Below are 24,115 nucleotides of genomic sequence, written 5' to 3'. Positions count from 1 at the left end.
TAATATCGCTTAATTTGTTCATTTCATTATTCAACAGTGATCTAACCAATGTACAATATATTGTAGGGGCGATCCATGTCCCCCCCTTGTCGGGATTTCGGCGGTCGGGATTCCAGTGTCGGGATTCCGACCGCCGGGATCCCGACCGCCGGGAAATCGTATCGGATCCGTTCAGAGGCCTCTTGTAGTATATTCATTGGGTAATCTCATCTCTTAAAGTTCAATAACATCTGATCTGCCTGAGATTTATAGTCAGATTCTAGTGTGCAATTACGACGGAGTCTTGTCAGCTGATTCCTAGGGATATTTTCTACGACTCCGTCGTAATTGCACACTAGAATCTGACTATAAATCTCAGGCAGATCAGATGTTATTGAACTTTAAGAGACGAGATTACCCAATGAATATACTACAAGAGGCCTCTGAACAGGTGGACAAAATAAATAGAGACATGCTCTTAGTCCCTAAGACTGAGAAGAGGGCTATAAATAAAAGCACTATCAAAAAATCTCATAAAAATACAAGAGATATAGAAAATTCATTGGCATTTATAACAAAGTATAATATTAAATCACACCAAATAACGAAAATTATATTAAATAATTTTGAAATCCTTACTCATGATAAAATCTTACAAGATCTAATTACTACCCCTAAAATAACATTCAGAAGGAACAAGAATCTGAAGGATTATATTGCTCCCAGCCTACTCCCATCATTGAAAACAGAGAAACAAACATCTTGGTTACCCCCTAAACCCAATGGGAATTTTAAATGCGGTAAAAATATTTGTCTAACTTGCAATCACATGTTAAATAAACAGAATCATGTTATATCGGTCTCAAATAAAACAGTATTTAACATTAAGCAGTTTATCAACTGCGACACGACCTATTGCGTATACGTGCTGGAGTGTCCCTGCAAGCTCCAGTACGTAGGACGCACTACTAGGTCAATCAAAATGAGGTTTAGAGAACATCGGAATAACATCCTGAAGAAAGTACTAAACCATAGTGTCCCTCGACACTTTTTGGAGAGACACATGATTGATCCGAGTGGACTCACTATAATGGGTGTAGAACACGTTGTAACTACCAAGAGGGGGGGTGACAGGTTTAGAAGACTGTGTACTGCAGAGTCAACCTGGATTTTCAAGCTAGACACGTTGAGCCCTAAGGTTCTGAATGAGGCCCTGGACTTTACGTGTCTGGACTAAGTTTGTCCATTACATCTAGGACAACAAGGAATCCCCTTTTTTCTGTTTTGGGAGGTATGCTGCCCCCCAAGGAGGCCCTACAAAAGGGTGGAGCGAAGGAGATCTACCCATGCTGCAGTATGACAGTAAGGGTTTGCAGACCTCCCTCTCTCCATCCTGGGTCTCTGAGGGTTGACAGCTCCCAACCAATAGTGTCATTAAGTTAGAGACAATATTGGGGCGATGTCTTAAAATTATGGATATTTATGTATACATTTATATATATAATTTTTTTACAGAACTATTTTATTTTGGGGTTTTTGTGTATGTTGGATCTAATTCAACATGAACTTTATTGGAGGGAGACCTCAGTAAACTGAATGGTAAACAATGGTAATGAATAAAGAGGAAAAATAATAAAAATAAAAATAAATAAATAATAAAAAACGAATGAAAATGAAAACAAATAAAAATAATAAAAATACAATTAATATAAGAATATAGAAGGAAATAATGTAAAAAATGGTTCACTGTATATGGGTCTGACTGCTATTGAACAATGAAATTGATTAATTAAATGACACTATTTGACAAATTATATTGTCCATGTTAAGATCGTGTATTCTATTAAACACAACTGGTTTCTCTATGTGTAAATATTTCCCGAACAATTGATGGGTATTTATTTGATGATTGTGTGTATGGGGTTTAGTTCTTTTAAAACAAATAAATAAATAAATATAATAAATCACAAATAAAATAATAATATATTGTACATTGGTTAGATCACTGTTGAATAATGAATTGAACAAATTAAGCGATATTATATGAATTATATTGTCAAAAAGTTTTTTGTCTCACAGAACATAACTGGTTTTTTCTTTATTTATAAACGTATCTCAATACTAGTAACCACCCATTGATTGTACATATGGGATTTAATTTTCCCAAATAATAAGATCATTCACATAGTATTCTACTGGTGTATAGTTAATTATACATATATATATATATATATATATATATATATATATTTCTGTCTCTCTCTCTTCTCATCCCGCTTATGTATATCAGGATAATGTTATAGTATTGGACAACTAAGAACCACCTGAGCTGAACGTAGATATCTCTAATTGTAGCTGATTTAAGTAAACTATAACAAAATGTATTATATGGCAATTATATGAAGTGTTACCTTATCTAGAAAACGGACACACTGCTTTTAGGCTTATAGGTATTATTATAGATATATGGAACTATTTGTGTTTTTTAGTAAAATATCTGTATTTACGGCCGCCACTTAAATGAACAAGAACAAAGATCAATTGAGCTTAATTGCGCACATTCCAGCGTATAAATAAGGACACTGACAAAGTGTCAGTATCCGTCTTGAGAAAGTCTCCACGTTACGAAAGGAGACGAAACGCGTTGACGTCACAATAGGACGTTGGGACAGACCGCTAACCACCTCCAGCTGATTTCCTACAGCTGACCGCCGACCGCTGACTGCTGAGAGCTAAACGCCGGTATACACTGACACGCTGAATCTACAGCGTCCCGGCACACTACTAAGATCCAGGCGTCCAGCAGCTGATTATCTTGTCAGTGTACTCACATCGTTGAAAGCCTGCATTACTCCGGAGAAGGACCCGCTTATCGCCGGCACCGAGGAGGTGACCCACAGAGGAAAGCTACCGGCTTTATCCCTTCTCCTCTCTACAAACGGAGTGAGTGCATCAGTGCACTGTTACAAGCGGGGTGAGATCAATTCTTTATTACCCTATGCAAGCTCTCTAATTATTTACCAACATACATTTGGAGTCCGGTCTTAAGCTTCATTCCATAGGCGTGTTACTTTACATGCTAAAAGACTGTGGACTGTTCATTATATTAACGCACTAATTACCCACTGATTCATGAAATCTACTGTTTAAGTATGGACACCAGAATCTTCTATTAAATGCCTAATAACCATCTGGCTTCTAATATCAGTGCTAATTTACAGCGGAGTGTCCCAAATACCTGTCCTACAATTGTTCTATATAGAACCTGAGCTCTGTACTCACAGTACAAAAATCATTACAGATATTATTACTATTATTTTTATTGATCTTGTGTATTTTTTATATATATATTTTTTTGTAATTTTGTCGTTTTTTATATACAATGTATTTGTGTAGCATTTGATGCTTTTTTAAAAAAAATATAAAATTTGTACTGTCTAAGGCAGTGAGTCCGTTTCATTCATTTCTGCACACTGATTGGTTGTTCGGAGTATAATCTTGCAAACCGTATATTCAGCAGCGCAAATACACCAACCTCCCTCTTTTTCTCCAAGGGGAATACATGCTCGTTGCCATGTGGGATTACATGCTAGTTGCCATGAGGGTTACTTGGTCATTGCCAGGTGGGAATACATGCTTGTAACCAAGGGGGGATACATGCTCATTGCCATGTGGGAATACATGCTCGTTGCCAAGGGGGAATATATGCTCCCAGTAACGGGGGGGACAGCCGCCTCTGGGCAGAAGTGACAGCCATTGACAGCTAGGCAGAGTGAAACCATGCTAATGCAGGTTGTGTTTTTTGACAAAAAATGCATCCTAATCACAGAAGCAATGCAGCTAGGACAGGAGATGGTGCTGATCATATATAGTGTCCGTGTGTCTAGGAAACAATGCCATATTTTGGCAGTGAGTGTAACTACAGATGGAGCGGGTCTCTCCTTTGCAGGGGATGGCGATGGCGACGCACCCGCCATCTGTATATGCAAAAGGGGACGCGCGCACACGAGAGCGTATCCCCTTCCGACGGCTTCCCCCGGGTCCCTGACGGCTTGTCGGCGGTCACCCGGGGTCCCCACCGCCTCCCCGAACCCCCCCTAACCCTGTCCATCTCCCTGAAGTGGAGACGGACAGGGTTCCCGCCGCCCGGAAACTGAGACGCGCGTGCGCCTCAGTCAGATGGACGCTGGGCTGCTGGCGGATCGCCAGCGGTGACGTTCTGGTGATTCGCCAGCAAGAGGGAGCCCTGCTCCATCTGTACATCTCTTTCTATAAGACAGTAAGGGCTACTGTAGGTTGTGGAGGGTGGGGTCATTTAGGGTGAGACTGCGGTGGAACAGTTAGGGTTAGGCCGTGGGAGGGTTAGAATAAGGGTGAATAGCAAAGTCCTTTATCCCACTTAGATCTAGACTGAACCCATGAGCTATATGGATAGTTACTGTGCAAACCCCGTTGCTAATGTCACACAGCTGCCTCATTCTCTGTGTACATCTTTCTCCTGATCCTAGTTTTATTTTATGTTTGCACTTAGGCTCAGTACTTATAAAGTGGTCCAGTTTGGAATTCTCTGTTTGCTGGACTGGTTTGAAAAAAAAAATGTTCCTAGTGGCTTAGGGCCTTATTCTAGTTCACTATTTCTGACAAAATTCTTCTTAGATGGACAAAACCATGTGCACTGCAGGGGGGCAGATTTAAAATGTGCAGAGAGAATTAGATTTGAGTGAGTTATTTTGTTTCTGTGCAGGGAAAATACCGACTGCTTTAAACATCTGCCCCACCACTGCAGTGCACATAGTTGTGTCCATCTAAGAAGGATTTTATCAGAAAGAGTGAACTAGAATAAGGCCCTTAGTATCATATTGGCCTGGTTTTGAACCAAAAGTAAACCTTTTCTGTGTTGCCAACCAGAGGTCTAAAATACTTTAGAAAAATTTCAGAAAATAAACCCATAATTTTAATTCTTAATAAAAAAAAAAATCAGACTTTGGGGTTTTTGGCCTCAAAATACTACTGTATTACATAAACTATGCAACTTAAAGTAAAAAAAAAGGGGGGGGGGGGATTATTTTCAAAGCTCAGATAGGGGCACGCAGAAGTGTGATCATTTCACTATTATTTTGATTTGATTGTGCCTCCAAAGAACTTAAGCTGGCCATAAATCTACAGATTGATTGTCAGATCTGGCTGGTTGGAACAAAATCCTGGTACTGGATGAGAGCAAATGACAGTTGACCATTTGCTTTGAAATGCTGGAAAACTGCCAAAAACTGTCATTCAGATATTACCAGGTTTTGGTTCCAACCAGCCTAATCTGACAATCGATCTGTAGATGTATGGCCAACAGTCTAGCTCATTAAGCAAAATTGAATATAAAAATAGTGCGTATCTTACCATGTGTATGGTCTATTTTCTCTTAAGCTCGGGCCAACTAAGTTATTATCTTGTTATTTTATATATTACAGGCTGATGACTTTGAGAACTGTAAGCAAAATCCTCTATCTTTTATTAGTAGTGAAGTAATGAAAACAAAACAGCTGCTCTCAGAAATAAAGGAAGAACATATAGAATGTCTAAAGGAAATTATTTTAAGAAAGGACTTTATCCTCTGGGTTCAAGAAGCACTGACCGGTACAGCACACAAATGTCTTTTATATTGCGAATAAGTTAATTTTAACACCTGCAAATACTTATTGGTTATTGTCAATTATTTTATTAATATCTCTTATTTCTTTTTTGTTTTATGGACCATAGATGTCAATGAACTAAAAGTGTTTGTTGACCTGGCCTCTATATCTGCTGGTGAGAACGATATGGATGTAGATCGTGTTGCTTGTTTTCATGATGCAGTTCTAGGTTATTCCCCACTGTTGTATGAACTGAAACCAGAATCTGGATTTGACAACTTGATGCAATGTTTGGAAAAATTATGGAAAGCTTTAAAAAATGACCGAAACCTTCCAAAGAAGCTGGTAAGTGGATATGGTTGGTTTCTTTGATTCTAGTTTGCAAATTAGTAAATGAGCCTTATTCTGGTTAGGTCGGTGAAACGTACTTACGGTCCGTTTCACCGTACGTTTCCCATACACTCGCAGTGAGCGAAGTCTGCTCGCAGAACAGCCGCACACGGACGGTCACAAACACCGACAATGGGGAGTGGCGTACACTTGAGCGTACACCACCGTGTACGGACGGATCTCCCTCTTAGCCACCGATACCTGGCGTACATCAGAGCGTACGCCACAGTGCACGGATGGATCTCCCTCTTAGCCACCGATACCTGGCGTACATCAGAGCATACGCCACCGTGTACGGACGCATGTTGTCTGTTTTCACACCGACACCTTCCGTATATCTGAGCGTATGTCACAGTGCAAGTAGAAATCCAAAAACATCCTTGTTGCTCTTAGATGTGGTTTATGTGTCTCTTTCCATATAAAAAACTGTTATGTTTGTTACAGTGAAAAAGTTGACACATGTCGACTTCTGTGAATTCAGTGTCCTGCTTTTTAAAGTATACCAAAACACTTTCTGAATGGGTGTAGATGGTTATAAAATAACTACCTTGACATATATAAGCAGGTCTTAGAATGAATCTTACCTAAAATTAAACCAACCTTTACATGTAGAGAAGTGTAGAAAGACAAGCTTCCAATGTGTTTGAGGGCTGTGTGTGGCTTGCAGGTAGTGAAATAATGGTTTTCACTTAATAGGCTGCAGCATGGCTTATTACATTCAGGTGTAGTAATCAGCGTTAATTAGCAGACCCAGGCGTCCGCTCTCATACGGTATCTCTAGGGGTGGTCTGGAGCTATTTTTGGCGTCCGCCTGTTTTTGGTCCAAAATGCACGGTGCGTTCGCCGATCAAGGAGGTTGTGGCACCGTACATTTTGTGTGCACACCCCCGTTTACGCCCAGTTTTCCTCATTATTCCGGCCGCTCCCATAAAAACGCCCACATGCCGCTCACAATGACCGTACTCTTGCGGACAGGTTTTTTTGCACGGAGAGACCGTCCGTAAGCGGTGTGAGGTCGCCGCACATGCACATTGCGAAAGCTACGCATGCGCAGATGTAAAAAAAAACCTGATCCGCCCGTATACGGTCCCACCGTACCAAGCAGAATAAACCCCATAGTCTAATTTGTGGGCTGAAGACTTTTGCAAGGGGTGCAAGCCTGAATATTGTCAGTAGTGGCCCATGGAAGGTTTATCATCTTCTCCATTACAGTTAATTACGGGGCAGAATGCAGAGGTGATACTTATACTAACCTGGTGGCCATGTCTGTTTGCAAAACAGGTTATGGCTGTATCTAGTCCCCTTAAAATGTTACCCTTTGAGTGCCAAGTGAATTTGCCAAAATAGGTGTGAAAATTGGCAAGCAAACAGTATTACTCACCATAACGACCTGTAATGATATTTTTTTTACACAAATTTTTTTATTTGAATTTATATAACAAATGTGAGCGACACTGGGATTTTTAGCAGATATTTTGCACATCTCTCCTAGAGATGTTGGCAATCAAAGGGTCAAGAAGAACCTTTCCCTAAAAGTGTATAGTTGGGTATGATTCAATAAGGGGTAGTATAGAAATTGGAGAACACCCTTTCCACAATGCGCCATCTCCTGAACTGACACCTGCACTATTCCCAGGGATAGAAATATCACAGAAAGATATCCTTAGATTTAAAGCAGCAAAGGCCACGCCATATTGATTTTGCTTTTTATATTATCGCTGCTTTAATTAATGTGCTAAATTATCCTGGACAGAATTTAAAGGATTCTCACTATAAGAGTCACCCATATAGCATACAGAAAAGTGATAAAAAGGCTGCATTTATTATTATTTTTTTGGCAATTGTAATGCATTTTTTTTGTATTAGTTTATATATTTGAATGCACTAAAGATGTGTACACACGGTGCGATTTTGAGTATCGATTTTTTACTATATAGTCAAACTCGATACCAAGTTAGTTCAAAGTCGGTATCAAAAGTAGTTATCCCTCCCCGCGGGTCTCGGTGACCATTGATATTGGCAGATGACAATGGCACCATGTGTACACACCTTAATATTGTTTCACATATTTATTTTTATTTGTTTTATAGCGAGACTGTGCTCGTCATATAGAATGGCTGAAAACCGTGAAAGAAAGCCACGGGTCAGTGGAATTATCATCGTTATCCTTGGCAACTGCAGTGAATAAAAAAGGGATTTACATCATCCAAGCACCCAGAGACAACAATAAGGTTCTTATGATTCATGTTTAGGTTACTGGAGACATGTCTGCCTTTATTTCACCCTGACTTATGTAGCCTATACACTTATGAGATATTGCATACAATCATTTGATTTCTACCACATCTGTTCAATAAATCGAATGATTGTATGCACATTTTAGGGCACATGCGATGCACGGGCCCGCCGGTCGAATGTCACGTCGTGCTGCATATAATATCTATCGAATTTCAGGAGCCAACGGCTGTGCTTTTTAACCACATGCGATCGCTTGAATGCAATCCGCTGGTGGGGGGTGGACAGAGCACTTTTGGCGGCGGTGAGTTTGTGTGTCCGTCTGAGTAGCTTAGCGCTGTGGGAGTCAACGGTGGTGTCAGATTTTGAAAAAAAAACTGTTTAGAATACTGGGAAAATTCTGCCGCCGCTGATCCCCGCCGTACAATTGATGGCTGTCCCTCAGTGTACTTCTACTTCAGGTAGGACAAAAAAGGCTGACTTAGTGGGTTTACGCCCCTAGCACCATGGTTTGGGTGGCCCCTAAATCACTGAATGGGTTGTATAGGAAGCGGACATAAAGGAGCAGCAGTTTCCTACAATCTGCCAGTTTCATCTTATCCTTCACTTACAGTACATATGTGTCCTCTAGCCCCAAGGCGCCATGCAGCATGAGGATCATTGTATGAGTGAGCTGACAGGTCCTTCACAACATCTTTTTTAGGAAATATATAAAGGATCTGATGGGTCACCTTGGCTGTTCCCTCCCCACTCACTCCTGTCTTCTCTAAACCCCTGCCCACCAAACTTCCATCTCCTTATGCTGCAAAATAGACCAATAAAATTGTTTTAAACTACACAAAATAATACATATATCAAATATAATGAAGCATTAAAAAATCTACATATTGTGGAAATGAAGCTGTATAGTGGATGCACACACTAACTGCGCCACAGTTTATTTGGTTAGGATGGTCGCAGACCAGTAACCATCATACAGTTCCTGTTCATACGCACCATTGACCAGCTTTACACAGAGGGGGAGATTCAATCCTCTGCCGCTATTTCCTCCGTCGGAAATAGCGGCGGGAGCCTAGTCAATGTTGTCTTCCCCGACAGCATTGAACAGACTTCTCGGCAAAACAAGCCTGACTTTAGAAGCAGTCGGGCTTGTTTTGTCGAGAAGGGCCATGGATCGTCGAGCTCCCGGCCACAGCTTGATGTTGAATACCCCCCAGAGACTTCCTGAAAGGCCCTTACACTGTCTAATGCCCCATACACATGAAGGCGCTCCTCCCACTATCCTGCACTTGCTACAACTTAAGCAGGAATTTTATTTAAAATATATAGTGTCCAGGGTAAAGTGCTAATGACCAGGGTGTGTATTGAATGAGGAGTCAGATGCATGTCATGGATGTTCTTGCAACATATGTGTTTGAGGCATGATCTTGAAAAAAAGATTAAAATCTACTGTATTTCATAACTTTATACATAAGACATGACATCCTTGTGATTCTAGCCCTGGGCATATTTCGTTTGCAACTTTTACCAATTAATACTTATTTGCTAAAGGGAGATAAAAGGATGCACAAGCCACTTCTGCTGCAAGCCTATATTCAGTTTAACGTTACATATCGAATGCAGATACAGCTGCCGTCACACACTGAATATAGACATGCCGCATATCATTTTAATCAGCAGAAGCTACTTGTGCATCATATTCTGTTTTGAAAATAAGATGTATTTTAACCAAGAAGTTACAAAAAAGGTGCCTGGTGCTACCAAGGGGCGCGAAAGGAGGCTAGGTGCACGTGGATGTATCTGTACAGCAGTGGTTTTGACAAGATAGACCATATCAGAAATGTGGAAAAATGGACGTTCCTGGGTGGTGACTAGGAGGTGTTACAGATGCAGGCGCAGAAGAAGAAACTGTACCTGCCATAGTCGCTTTAAGAGAGGAGAAGGCCCATATGCAGCATTCTCTGCTCGGACCCCCTCTTCCGGCCGCCGCCGTAGTGCCACGCTAGAAGGCTTGACTCTTCTGTGCATGTGCAGAACTCTGACAATATGGTGCAGCGGCCATTTTTTTTTGCCAATTCCCGGACTGCTGTTGCCTTCATTATGGGTCTCCGGAGGGGTAAGTATTAAAAATGGATGCTGGTGCAAGCAACTGATGCTAAAAGTGGTCTTCTCAGTCCTTGCACTTATGTTCACAAGGGAAGGAGTTTATAGCAGCATTTACATCAGGTCAGAGACTGGTGAGTGCCAATAGATGCTACTGCCTGCTACTCATAATCAGGACCATATTTGCTATAAACTCTAGAGGGCGTGCCCAGCACTTATGCGGGCGCTTGTCTTCCCCGAAGCTCTCCCTTCGATGTGAATAGCAATACAACTCCTCTACCCTCCTGGGGGTGGGGACAGCATCAGGATCGCTACTTAACAGGGTGCCACGATTAGGCCAGGTCGCATTTTGCCACTGTCAAATCAGGCGGAACACTATTTGTGTTATTTACCATGATCCTTTAGTGTTTTTGTTTGTTTGTTCTTTTATAATGTGTTTGTATGCTTTACTATATATTTTTCACAGGTTACCCCAGACAGCGTCATACAACTGAATCTCCCGGAAGATGTAGATGGGAATGAGAGCATGCATTCTTACACATTAGAGGAGTTAAAGGAATTATTGAATAAACTTATGCTCATGTCGGGCAAAGGAGAACAGGGCAACGTGGAGGTTGACAAGTTTTCAGAGGTAAACTAACTTTATCGATGGTGAAAGAAAATGCTGTCCTTATAGTTAGTGTGGAGAATATGGCTGAGGAAGTGGAAACCTCTGAGTTCTACATAAGTAGCCATTATAAAGATGCTCACGAGAGTTGACAGTGGGGTGAGGGGGAGTCTTTGATAGATCCTTTGGGGTGCAGAAGTTTCCCTTTATTTGTTGCAGCATTTGGCCAACTTCATTAGCAGCAGCCGGACTCAAATTTTAAGAAATTTATTTGAAACCCTCATCTTTGCTCATAAGGCAGGCATGTCCAAACTATGGCCTTCCAGCTGTTGTGAAACTACAAGACCCATCATGCCTTGCAACAGTTTTGCTATAAGGGAATGCTAAAACTATGGCAAGGCATGCTGGGATATTTAGTTTTACAATAGCTGGAGGGCCATAGATTGGACATGCCTCTGACAATAAGGATTTGTTTAATTGGTTCTGAAATTAGCAAATTTTGATGCTTTATCGCTAATGGACGATGTTTTTGATGGCTGTTGATGGTTTATTTTTTGTCTCCCTTGTGTAATGGCCGTTGATGGTGCAATTCATCGATGGTTCATTAAAGATACTTTCCTGACTTTGATATAAATACAATGGTTCATAGGGGAGATTAAATCCTTGCTGTGAAGATAAGTTGCAGCACTTTTTTATACCGTAGTATAATGGTGTGTACACACAGTGAGACCCGGTTCTCGATTTGATTTGGCCTATTTGATTTGTACGCTTTGATTTTCGATTTTTACTTTTTGGCATTAGATTTATACTATGTAATCTTGCCTTTAGGTGGGAGGGTGTTGAAACTGAAATCTAAATTGCAGTGTAAAAATAAAGCAGCCAGTATTTACATTGCACAGAAACAAAATAACTCACCCAAATCTAAAGGCCCATACACAGCAAGTTTGAGTGGCTTTCAGCTCAAAGCCGGCCAGTGTGTATGCCCCGGCGATGATCAGTGAGCGTGATGCGCGCTCCCGCATCATCGCCGGAAAAGCCGTTCCGCAGATGAGCGGCTTTGAGGTCGGCTTTGCATAGCACTGCAAAGCCATCCTCCCCCCTTCCCCGCTGACAGTGCCGGGTAGGGGGAAAGCCACCCAGTGTGTATGGACCTTAACTCTTTCTGCACATGTTCTATCTAGCCCACCTGCAGTGCTCATGGATTTGTCCATTTGCAAACAAAATGTGCCATGTGATCAGGTCTGAATCGACCTCACTGAGATGATGTGTGACCTAGAAGTCTCTTGCAGTTAATATTGTTGAAACCATAAGAAAAAAAATGGTAATATTAAATAGTATTAAATATTAAATGTTGTCATTGTTTTATCCAGACATTCTCCAATGTGGAGCGGCTGGCCAGATCATTTATAGACCTCTATCTAGCTGGGAATATGTTATTCAGGAAGTGGAAGGCTGTTATCTACTGCTCGGACGATGCCAATGCTTGCATTCAGATGAACTTTAACATTGTAGTGATTGGTAAATTTGAAGGCCAAGGATCTCTTACCAATGTACTGCCAGATATCTGCAGAACATTGGAGAACTTATTAGAACAGTGGCTGGCCTTTATGGACAAGAAGAGGTCCGAGCTGTACTACTTAAACTACTACACGGCAGAGCAGTTGGTGTACCTGTGCCAACAGTTTGAGGGAAGAGATATGACCGAGGAGGCCCTTCTAATGTTATCATTTATAAAACCTGAATGTTCCAAAATTGATACAATCAATTCCTATTACCCAAACATTGGCACCTCAAATATTCTCACCAAAAAACGTCCGGACAAAATGGAGTTTGCAATGAAATTTCAAAGATGTTCAAATGTATTAGAGAAGTTGGAGATGATTTGGGAGTTCTCGATGACTTATATGAGTTTATTGTTCCCGGGTTGTTTAGATATCGATGCCCTTGGTAGTCGCTTAAGCACTTTAGCAAAACTAAATAAGAACCAGGTCAAACGTGACCTTCATTCCAGCTTTCAGCCGGGGCGACCCAATTTGGTTCTGTGTCCTTCATCAGAGATCTTGTCTTGTGCTCTAGCAGTTTACATGCACAGCTGTGACCAGCCACTGCCAACCTACGACGAAGTCCTTCTGTGCACGCCTCACACTACTTTTGAAGAGGTGGCTTTGTTTTTCCGAAGGTGTCTTACACTGGGTTACAACGGAAAGAAGATCTATAGCTTAGTTTATGCAGACCAACTAAACTATGATACAGGATACAGATCGGAGCAGCTGTTCCAGCAGTTGCAGACATCGTGTCAGGAGGAGTACTATCTTGTGATCATATGTAACTCCGACCGAGAGCATTGCTACATCCCCTCTGTCTTCAGCCAATACAGAGTGCACCTAGTTCCCCAGAAACCTATGGCGGACATTCAGCGTTATCTGCGTACGCATTTTGCTGTCAGTCCAGAAGTTGTTTCGGCCGCCTGTGTATTTAAAAACGGAATGAGTGCTGGAATTGTGTCATCCAAACGAGCTGGAGTTGGTAAGTAACAATGTTCTATGAGATTATTATAATTATTGCAATGTTGCATGCTCAAAGAAATAAAAGCTCAGAAATGAATAGCCAACTAGTTACATCATACTATATACAGATGGAGCCGGCCAAGTTTTTGCAGGGGCTGGCGATGAAATCGATAGAATCGCCAGCCACCAGGCCCCACCATCCGTCTGAAGGTGGTGTGCGCGCACAAGCCGCTCACGCGCCCCGTTCTGACGGAGCTCCCCGCCGCATCCCCATCCGCCATAGCAGGCAATTAGCTAATATCTCACCGTGTGTACTGGGCTTACGTGTGATGTGATACAAACTTAGTTTTGTGGAACTGTCCATTCACAGAGAAACTTATCTTTAGGTCTCTTTAGTTTAAATGTTAGTTTAAATGTTTGTGAAATCCTTGTACATAGAGTATGGGTTGAGTATGTTTGTGATTCTTTTTATTTTGTACTAGCAGTCCCGCCCAGCATTGCCCGGGAAAACCTTGGGGGTTTTTTAATTTACAAAATTGCTGCAAAATTTTGTGTTATGCTGTGCCAAAGGCACAAGGTGAAAAAGGTGTGATGTGTTGTATATGTATTTCCCAAATGATTCCTAATTGTTTAAAGCCTCCACAATAATGTTAGAATGTGTTTGCATACATACTCAACACCAGCAATGAAATCAGGTGTGGTGGTGTTTCCCAGATCGTTGATCTTTTTTTCAGATCATCAAGGCAAATTAAACCTTGGTGTTTTTTACATCTCTAAGTGAAATTTCCCTAAAACAGCTTTGAGGTGCACACCACCGGGTCCAGAGGTACCTTGTTGCCGAATTTGGCGGCTCTGAGTGCCACACTGTTTCTGCAATGAGACAGATATGCTCACACACTCTTCAATGTATTATATAAATAATATACTGTAGATTCTTTTGACTACTAGCTAAGTCACAGTAATTGTTCCTCCGGTGAATTGGAAATTCAGTATATATTCAGAGAAATAGAAAATAAGCTGAAAGTCAACTTTTTCTGAATAAATCTCCCAAAATACAAATAAGCCGTAATACCCCCTCTAAACTGTTTACAATACAGTGCACACTCCATTCTGTCATGAGTAGGGGGGGAATTAATGGACGTAATTTACGTTTGTACGCAATGACCGATGTGCACACAATCGAGCCATCATGACCAATTATTTTTTGAACCATTGTGGTTGAAAAAATGCAGGCGTGTCACAACCGTTTTTGGGGTATGTATCTGTCATCAGCTGCAAGCTTGAACATGCAAAAACATGGCGCCTGTGTCCGTACTGGTGTGCCCCGTCTTCATAGGTCTACCTTTAGGCTCAATGTTCCTAATTTATTCGTATAGGCTGCAGTTGTGTACTCAATTGCATATGAGGTGTGATGGTTGGGGGGGGGGGGGGGGTTGGTATGAGTCATCTAATCCAATTTCTGGGTGACAGCTGACTTGCAGACATTTCGTAGTCTAGAGTCTTGCAACTGTGTACTACATGGATTAGCTCTTATTTGGTAAACTGTCTAATTTGTTCCAGGAAAATCTCTGTACGTGAAAAGACTTCACCAAAAACTTGCGTCAAAGTTCCCAAGAAACAGACCTGTCCTTAAGATAATCCGACTGATTAAACCTGAAGTGGATGAAAATCAAGTACTGGAAACACTGCTTCCTTTTCTGGATAGCAGGCTGAAGAGTTCTCCTGTAATATTCCACATTGACATCACATCTTCCGTAAGTAAAACCATGGCTGCCACCCGGACACCAAGACTGTTTTTGAAAGTTTTTGAGCTTAATTTCTCAAGTTTTAGTTATTCAGGGTTTTATAAGGCATCTCAGGAACTTATGCTAAATTAGGTGTCTGCCTATATTAAAGGTATTAAATACTTAAATGTTCATTCTTCATCTATCGGGGTCTGATATGTTCCATCCTTGTTGTTGCAATACTCCATCCAGCGAGCTGGCTAATGTAACACTTGCAAAATGTTGGTACTATAGTACTAAACTGCATAATCCATCTATGGCAAGACAGAATGGTCTGGTATGCGAGCACTAAAGCATTATACCTCTGGTTATAGACAATGTGCGTCCCTTCATGTGCTTTGGATCATCCCAGCATGCTTTGCTAAAGTTTAAGCACACCATAACAGCACAGGGCAGGGTATGCTGGGATGTGTAAATCACAGTAGCTTCAGTGACACACATGGCCTACTACTGCTATAGTGTATTCCAATAAAGCCAGCATCAACAAACCATACACATTATTTATGCCAACATTTAAACATTCCAGGTGCAGAGGGTGTGTTCCCCAAAATGCATAATTACATCCTGACCCCTCATGGCTCCATGCAACAATATTGCCCCTGATAATCAGGGGACTGGGGTCGGTCATCAAGAGCTTTGAGCACCTACTTCTCAGAGTAAAGGTTGAGTGTGAGGCTGGTCTACTCTCCCAGGAGTCCAGGAGAACTTACTGAATTTGTTAGTCTTCTGGCCATTTTATGATAGTCGAGTATGAAAAACATTGGAATGCAGCCATATAATCTTTGGTCTGTGCTATACTCCAACACAGGGCTAGATTAAGGTATGTGGGGGCTCTGGGTCAACTTATTTGTGGGGGCTCCAACTAATAAAATTTAGAAAATTGTATGGTTGCCAGTGCCAGTGGCTAAGCTACATTTGTTTCCAGACCACTCCACGGTACTCCTTCCATGTGTCCATTAATTAGCAAATTCATGGGTGCCTGAGATTCTATCGGAAGCCATGGTACAGGAGACACCAATGAAAGTTTACTGACCACTTGGTATCTAGGAGCTACAGTATAAGCGTGATTTATGGCCCTGTTGGGGCTTCTATAGTAAACAGCATACACATTGGCGCAATTATTAGTCCAGAAGTTCCCAGACGGTGGCCTCGAGGCAGGTTCAGTATGATTTCCCGGCAGTGGGGATCCGGGGGTCAGAATACCGACAGCGGGAACCTGTCCACCAGAGTGCTGATGGGGCTAGCGCCTTGGGCCCCTTGCATGCTCACTGCCCTCACCATGCTGCGGGCACAGGGGCTTGCTTCGCTTGCCACAAGGTTATGTTCCCCCTATATGGATGTTTTAGACCCCCACAAGGGAGAATAGACCCTGTGCGCATGAATTCTGGTTATCGGTAAAGTATGCATCCGGGATTTCGGCACCAGGATCCCGACTGATAGCATTCAGCTGGGATAACGGGCACCAAACCCTTGCACATGTTGTGCCCAAAGGAATTGATCTGTATGTTTCATAAGCATCAGTAACTCCCTCCATGTCTGTGGTATCTCACCAGCTGCTGTATTCTTATTTTGTGCTGCAGGTGAACAGCGGAATATCAGAATTCCTGTTTAAGCTCTTGGTTTTGCAGTACCTGATGAATTCTGAGGGAAGAATATGGAAGCGTCTTCCCAATCACTTGTACATCATTGAGATTTTGGAGTCCTCAAATACGATGTTTAGAAAACAATTCAACACTGTACCTGTAAGATCATATTGTGACTTCATGCTAATGATAATCATTGTAGTGTATGTCTCTATGCATTTCTCTGTGTATTTCTGGGGTATCTGAACTGGATATGCCCACATTAAGTACTTTACTGGAATTTGCTAAGCCCTTTCCCAGGGCGCCGATTTCCTTTTTTTCCGGTGGGTGCTCCCAACACCCGCCAAACACCCCCCCCCCCAAAAAAATAAAAAAAACCACCGCCCACCCCCAGACTCACGTGCTGCTCTCTGTCGGGGTCCAGGAGGAGCAGCAGCAACGCCGCAGCGGGGTCCCAGCAGCAGCGGATATGCCGTCAGCAGCAGGGTCCCTGCGGAAGATGGGAACTAGCAGCGGTATTAATACCGCGACTAGTTCCCATGCGCCGCAGGGACCACCGCTGATGACAGCATATAAGCTGCTGGGACCCCGCTGCCGTGGCCTGTGCCGTGGGTGATCTTCACCTTCCGTGGGTGCTCGGGCCCCGGAGCACCCACGGTTTCGGCGCCTATGCTGGTCTTTGTCACCGATCTTGCGATATATGCCATTAAAACTGAAGTACTGTTTACATCTGACATGTAAATTGAGTAATCTGATTTCATAGTTGAGGCCATATCAGCTCCTCAGTTCATTTGATCGTCTCTTTCTACCCTGCACTATTTGGTGACTGTGTCGGAGCCACACTAGGTCATGACTGACACAACTCTTGCCTTGCAGTGAGATCCTGTAGGACAGCATAATTTCACAATCTGCTACTGCATAACACAGATCTAACACTTTTTCTGTGTCCCAAAACCATAAGGGTCATTACAAGTATCTTGAATCTAAAATCTCTCAACATCCATCTAAGATTTCTCTGGTTCAAGATGGAGTCTATGAGATCCATTCTCTTATCTTTGGAACCAAAAAACTACATGTGGACCTTGGATATCAAGGACGTATATTTACATATCTGTCACAGTCCCTGCTATGATTTGCGGTGCCCAACGAAAATTTCCAATTTTTGAATGCTCAGCACTTAGTAAAATTCACTGTGTTTAGCAAAATCTTATTGTGTGTCCTGACTTAGTTTGTGTCTTGTTTTACTGATTTCCACATTTAGGGGCTAATTCAGCATGGATTTCTAATGTAATGGGCCTTACACACAGAGCGATATTCAGGCATTTTCTGAGCAATTTTACATGATTTCACTAATTCGCCCAGAAAATCGCTGTGTGTATAGACTTAAATGCGCGGCCCCGTGGGTCTCCGATTAATAACCTGCGTGGTTGGAGCCAATGTTCTCAACGGAGAACACTGCCCCTGACACAGTGCTGTGTGCTGAGAGACCTGAGCGTTCTGGGCGAAGCAGCATCACTCAGAACGCTCTCCCTAAACACGTCGGTACATGTGTAGGGCCCATAAGATTTTGCACTGGTCTGCAAGGAGAAAGCCACGCCGCCCCGACAGAAAGCTTAAACTCCTCTAGCTAAATTACAAGAGAGTTGCAAGTGGATCGATAATTGCTATTCGCTCACTCATCCTTACGCAGTTCCTGATCCATTGAACAGTTTTTGCAATCTGTGCAATTTCTGATTTGTCCTTACGCAATGCATACGGTATTCATGCGATAGTTGCTGGATTTGCGTTTTCTCAAATTAGCGTTTCCTTCTGAATTAGATATTTATGCCTAAGTATTGTTATCCAATGATCATAATAATCGTTATACTGTACATCATGTTTAGCAGTTTATTTTTTTAAATTGTAATAGTTCGGTTTTAATACATTTGTATTTAACAGTATTTTTTGTTTTTTTTCTGTGCAGGATCCTCAGGTGGTTCCAAACCGTTTGATCGACTTCTTTCCTAAAATATTCTGTTGTTCCCCAAAAGAGGTCTTGACAAAAACCACAGAAGATTATGTAAAAGGTTGTGGGGATCCAGGAATGGATTTTGAAGAATTCCGCAGTGAATGTTTCCAGAGACCTTACCAATATCTGATTCGTTTTGACCAGAGACAAAATCTTGATACATTTGTTTACACAGCTAGTTCTATAGAAGGAGATCCCAGGAGTTGTCTGCAAATATTCCTTATATACTGTGGAGTAGCTGATCCATCATGGTCAGAGATCAGAAATTTTGCCTGGTTTTTAAATCTCCAGCTAAAAGATTGCGAAACGTCGACCTTCTGTAATTTTGAGTTTGTTGGAGATACGCTGCAAGGATTCAAACAATTTGTGGTCAACTTTATGGTATTAATGGCCAAAGACTTTGCTACCCCTTCTTTGCATATTGCAGATCAGAGTCCAGGAAGGCAAATCCTTAACCTTGATGGAATTCAGGAAAAAGACCTGGCTCCTTTCTTAATGCGGAAAAAGTGGGAGACTGAACCACATCCCTATATCTTCTTTAATGATGACCACATTTCAATGACATTCATTGGGTTCCACCTGCAACCAAATAATGTTGGCGGTGTGGATGCCATCAATCCTAGAGATAAAAGAGTAATTCGAGAAAATATCATGTCCATGCAACTTTATGAAGGTTTAAGGCAGCAAAGAGTTCCATTCAATATTGATTTTGACAGTTTGACTAGAGAGGAGAAGATAAGCAGATTATGCATGGTGCTAGGAATTGAGTGGCCAATTGACCCCGATGAGACATATGAACTTACTATGGACAACATTCTCAAAATTCTAGCCATTCATATGAGATTCAGATGTGGAATCCCTGTTGTCATCATGGGAGAAACTGGCTGTGGAAAAACCAGACTCATTAAGTTCCTGTGCCATTTGTGTAGGGGATACGATGTCGAAACTGAAAATATGAAACTTGTAAAAGTTCATGGTGGAACCACTGCTGAGATGATTTACCAAAAAATTTTGCAAGCACAAGAAATTGCTTGCTTGAACAAAGCCAATGGAATTGATACCGTACTGTTTTTTGATGAAGCAAACACAACGGATGCTATTAGTAGCATCAAAGAAGCTTTGTGTGATCATACAGTCGAAGGAATGCTTTTAAAAGAGAACTCTGGGCTGAAGATCATTGCAGCCTGCAACCCTTACCGAAAACACACACCCAAAATGATCAAACGCTTAGAATCTGCTGGTCTTGGTTACAGAGTTAGGGCAGATGAGACTAAAGAACGACTTGGCTCTATTCCATTGAGACAGCTCGTTTACCGCGTTCATGCCTTGCCTCCAAGCATGCTGCCTCTCGTATGGGACTTTGGTCAGCTGAATAATGAAACTGAAAAGAAATACATTCAACAAATTGTCCAACGCTTATCAAAACAAATCCAGCTGTCGGACAGTGACATTAAGTTACTAACTCATGTTCTCTCTGCTTCCCAGTCATATATGAGGAGGAGAAATGATGAATGCAGTTTTGTGAGCTTGAGGGATGTGGAGCGATGCATTGATGTCTTCCAGTGGTTTTATAACCATCATCAAATGCTGTTGACACATCAAGGACGAGAAAATCCTTCTAGTGCAAACGATAAAGTGGCCTGGTCTCTGGTGCTCGCTGTCGGTGTATGTTACCATGCGTCTTTAGAAAGAAAAGAAGACTACAGGAGGGCTATATGTACACTTTTTCCATACCCCTACAGAGATCAAAGGTATATATCAAATGAGATAACTCACATTCAGGATCTCTTCTTAGAAGGTGTAAACTTAAGAGATACCATTGCAAAAAATATTGCTTTGAAGGAAAATCTATTTATGATGGTTATCTGTGCTGAGCTTAAAATTCCGTTATTTCTTGTTGGGAAACCTGGAAGCTCAAAATCCCTTGCAAAGACTATTGTTTCTGATGCCATGCAAGGGCAGTCGGCTCATACAGCCCTGTATAAAGACCTTAAACAGATCCATCTGGTATCTTTTCAGTGTAGTCCTCATTCAACTCCGGAAGGCATCATAGGTACATTTAAGCACTGTGCCCGCTTTCAAGAAGGGAAGAGTTTAAATGAATATGTGTCTGTGGTTGTACTCGATGAAATTGGCCTTGCAGAAGACTCGCCTAAAATGCCTTTAAAGGCACTTCATCCATTGCTCGAAGATGGTTGCATTGAGGATGACGTTTCACCGCACAAAAAGGTTGGATTCATCGGCATCTCTAACTGGGCTCTAGATCCTGCAAAAATGAACAGAGGTATTTTTGTATCCCGAGGAGATCCCAATAAGCAGGAACTAATTGAAAGTGCAAAGGGAATTTGCTCATCTGATAAACTGGTCCTTAGAAAAATCTCTGACACTTTCTCTAGCTTTGCAGAGGCCTATTATAAGGTTTGTGTGACTCAAAAGAAAGAGAAAAAGGAATTCTTTGGTCTTCGTGACTTCTACAGTCTGATAAAGATGGTATTTGCTTTCACCAAGCGGTCTCAGGACAAGTTGACAGCGCATGAAATCGCTTGGTCTGTCCTTCGGAATTTCAGTGGAAAAGATGAAATTAAAGCCCTGGATTATTTTATGGGAGAAGAAAAGAAAAACATCCTTGAGATTAACACAATAGATTTGGTGATGGAGAACATTACAAGCGACAGTGAAGTCTGCGAGTGTCGCTACCTGTTAATTCTGACCAAAAACTATGCTGCTTTGCAGATACTCCAGCAAGCCTTCATTAAGGAGAACCAACAACCTGAAATCATCTTTGGGTCAAGTTTCCCGAAAGATCAAGAATATACACAGATTTGTCGAAATATCAACCGCATTAAGATCTGCATGGAAACCGGACAGATGGTCATCCTCTTAAATCTCCAGAACCTGTATGAAAGCCTTTATGATGCACTTAACCAATACTATGTGTATCTAGCCGGTCAAAAATATGTTGATTTGGGATTGGGGACACATCGTGTGAAGTGCAGAGTCCATCCAAAATTCAGATTGATCGTCATTGAGGAGAAGGAAGTTGTGTACAAAGATTTTCCAATTCCACTGATCAACAGGCTAGAGAAGCATTACCTGGATATAAACACATTCCTGAAGAAGGAACACAAAGTTATTGTTCAAGAACTGGAGGTTTGGATAAAAGATTTTACACAGCCCAACAGCAGCAACCTCATTGGCGATGAACAGAAATACAGCCCTTCAGATGTGTTTATTGGCTACCACTCTGACACCTGTGCCTCGATTGTTCTTCAAGTAACGGACAACATGAAACAAACTCAACTTGATGCTGAAAGTATAACACAGCTGAAGGATAAGGCAAAATATGTCTTGCTTGACTGTGCCACACCTGATTCTGTTATCCGCCTCGGTAGGAAAGATTTGATTGATGCATACTTCAAGAAACAGAATCATGGTTCCTTACTGGATTTCCTTTGCGGTCATGTGACCTCTGGATACGATAAACGCACAGTTTACACTGAGGTATTATTACACTTATATTGCTGTTTTCTGTTCCATTTTTCTGAAATATATTGAAGATTTTTAATATTTAATGCAATGTTTTTGATTACAGTATAGTTAAGATTTGTAGGAAGATTTTTTTTTTTTTTTAAAGCCTGCAAAATCCAAAAATAAAATGTGTTTTAAAGGTTTATGTAACAGTGCCGGGAGTTTATCAGAACCTAAATATATGAGATGATATTGGAATTATGGGGGGCATATTTCCATTCGAACTGCAGATTTACAGTCTGTAATCCTGCCGAAGGAAAATGCAGTTAGCTTCTGTTTGTAAAAAGACTGATAACAGAGAGCGACAGCTTGCATTAACTGCACAGCAAATTGGGAGGCAGATAATTCTAAAAGGAAAAAGCATTAAAGGAATTGCAGGTATTTTTAGCACTTTAAAAAAAATTTTTTTGCCCTTGTGAGAAGTACATAAGGAAAATGAACCTTCAAAAAATATTTTTTTTAATATGAATTTATTTGCCCTTTAATAATATAAATGATGCCTCTTTTCTTTGTAGATTACCACATTTTCTCGCCTTCTCACATCTGCTGACAAAAAGATATTCGAAGCAGAGTTATGGAACCAGGTTAACGGCATTGAAATTCTGTCCCTGCAGCAGTTTGACACAGAATGCTCCTTCTTAAAAAAGATCCGGTGAGTTCGTATCAGTTTGACTCAATAAAGGAAGCAATCATAAGATTGCGATGTGACTATTTAGCCGACAGACTGAATTTTTCGGCCACAAACTGATGGCGATATAGCAAGTAGCCCCAATATAGAACAAGTAGTAGATTGCAATAATAACCAACGTGTTTATTCTGATATTAAAGCTAAAACATAAGATTTGTTATATGTTTGGGGCAGCACGGATAGTGTAATGGGTAGGCTTACTGACTCACAGCACTGAGGTCATGGGTTCAATTCCCACCATGGCCCTAATTGTGTGGACTTTGTATATTCTCCCCGTGCTTGCGTGGGTTTAATCCGGGTACTCCGGTTTCCTCCCACAATTCAAAAATATACTGGTAGGTTAATTGGCTTCCAATAAATAAAATTAACCCTAGAATGTCTGTGTGTGCGTGTATATGTGGTAGGGAATATAGATTGTAAGCTCCACTGGGGCAGGGACTGATGTTAATGTTCTAATATTCTCTGTATAGCGCTGCAGAATATGTTTATGCTACTGTATTTAAGAAACTGTTAATAAATATATAATGTCCATAACGATGTGGTATACAATTAACCTTTTGTGTGCGCATAGCGTTCCAGCAGCTTTCGTACTTGCTAGTGTCTGTCCCACTATGTTTAGCTGGCCTTCCCAGCATGGCAATGCCTACTTATTGCCTCCCTGTTTTTATATGACCCCCCTTGTTCATAATTAGGTAACTGTAGCGAACTACTGTGCTTTAACCAGTTTTATTAAATATTCTTTTCTTCCAATGTAGGAGTTTTCTGGAGAGTTCCTCTGGAAATCTAATACTTATCATACAGACGGATTTTGAAGAGGGTTCTCAAGGAGCAAATCTTGTTGCATCAGCAAAGTAAGTTCCGGTGATCAAGCAAATATTTTTATTCATCTTAATGACCTGTTATGTTTACCTTACTGTATATAGGAAATATATATATATATATATATTTTTTTTTTTATTTATATAACAAATGTGAGCGATGTTGGCATTTTTAGCCGGGTATGGATTATAGGATAGACAAGAACTAGGTCGACAAGCATTAGGTCGGCACCACTAGGTCGACATGCAGGAAGGTCGACG

At 41.3% G+C, this 24,115-nt stretch overlaps 1 protein-coding gene across 5 annotated transcripts in view; it reads left to right on the top strand.

The window, feature by feature from the left end:
- RNF213 (ring finger protein 213) overlaps positions 1 to 24,115 on the top strand; it is a 218,750-nt gene that overhangs the window by 141,303 nt on the left and 53,332 nt on the right. For all 5 annotated transcript variants that reach the window (XM_083181465.1, XM_083181462.1, XM_083181466.1 and 2 more), the window contains 10 exons: positions 5,442 to 5,607; positions 5,731 to 5,948; positions 8,084 to 8,224; positions 10,798 to 10,962; positions 12,309 to 13,464; positions 15,006 to 15,199; positions 16,810 to 16,971; positions 18,776 to 22,321; positions 22,864 to 23,000; positions 23,792 to 23,887. In XM_083181465.1, coding sequence (XP_083037591.1) covers positions 5,442 to 5,607; positions 5,731 to 5,948; positions 8,084 to 8,224; positions 10,798 to 10,962; positions 12,309 to 13,464; positions 15,006 to 15,199; positions 16,810 to 16,971; positions 18,776 to 22,321; positions 22,864 to 23,000; positions 23,792 to 23,887 — 5,981 coding nt within the window. The remainder of the gene's footprint in view (positions 1 to 5,441; positions 5,608 to 5,730; positions 5,949 to 8,083; positions 8,225 to 10,797; positions 10,963 to 12,308; positions 13,465 to 15,005; positions 15,200 to 16,809; positions 16,972 to 18,775; positions 22,322 to 22,863; positions 23,001 to 23,791; positions 23,888 to 24,115) is intronic.

The sequence above is a fragment of the Crinia signifera genome, chromosome 4 (genome assembly GCF_055691185.1).
Source record: "Crinia signifera chromosome 4, ASM5569118v1, whole genome shotgun sequence".
Taxonomy (NCBI): domain Eukaryota; kingdom Metazoa; phylum Chordata; class Amphibia; order Anura; family Myobatrachidae; genus Crinia; species Crinia signifera.
The sequence above is the reverse complement of the archived record's forward strand: the minus strand, read 5'-3'. Positions and strand labels throughout refer to the sequence as shown.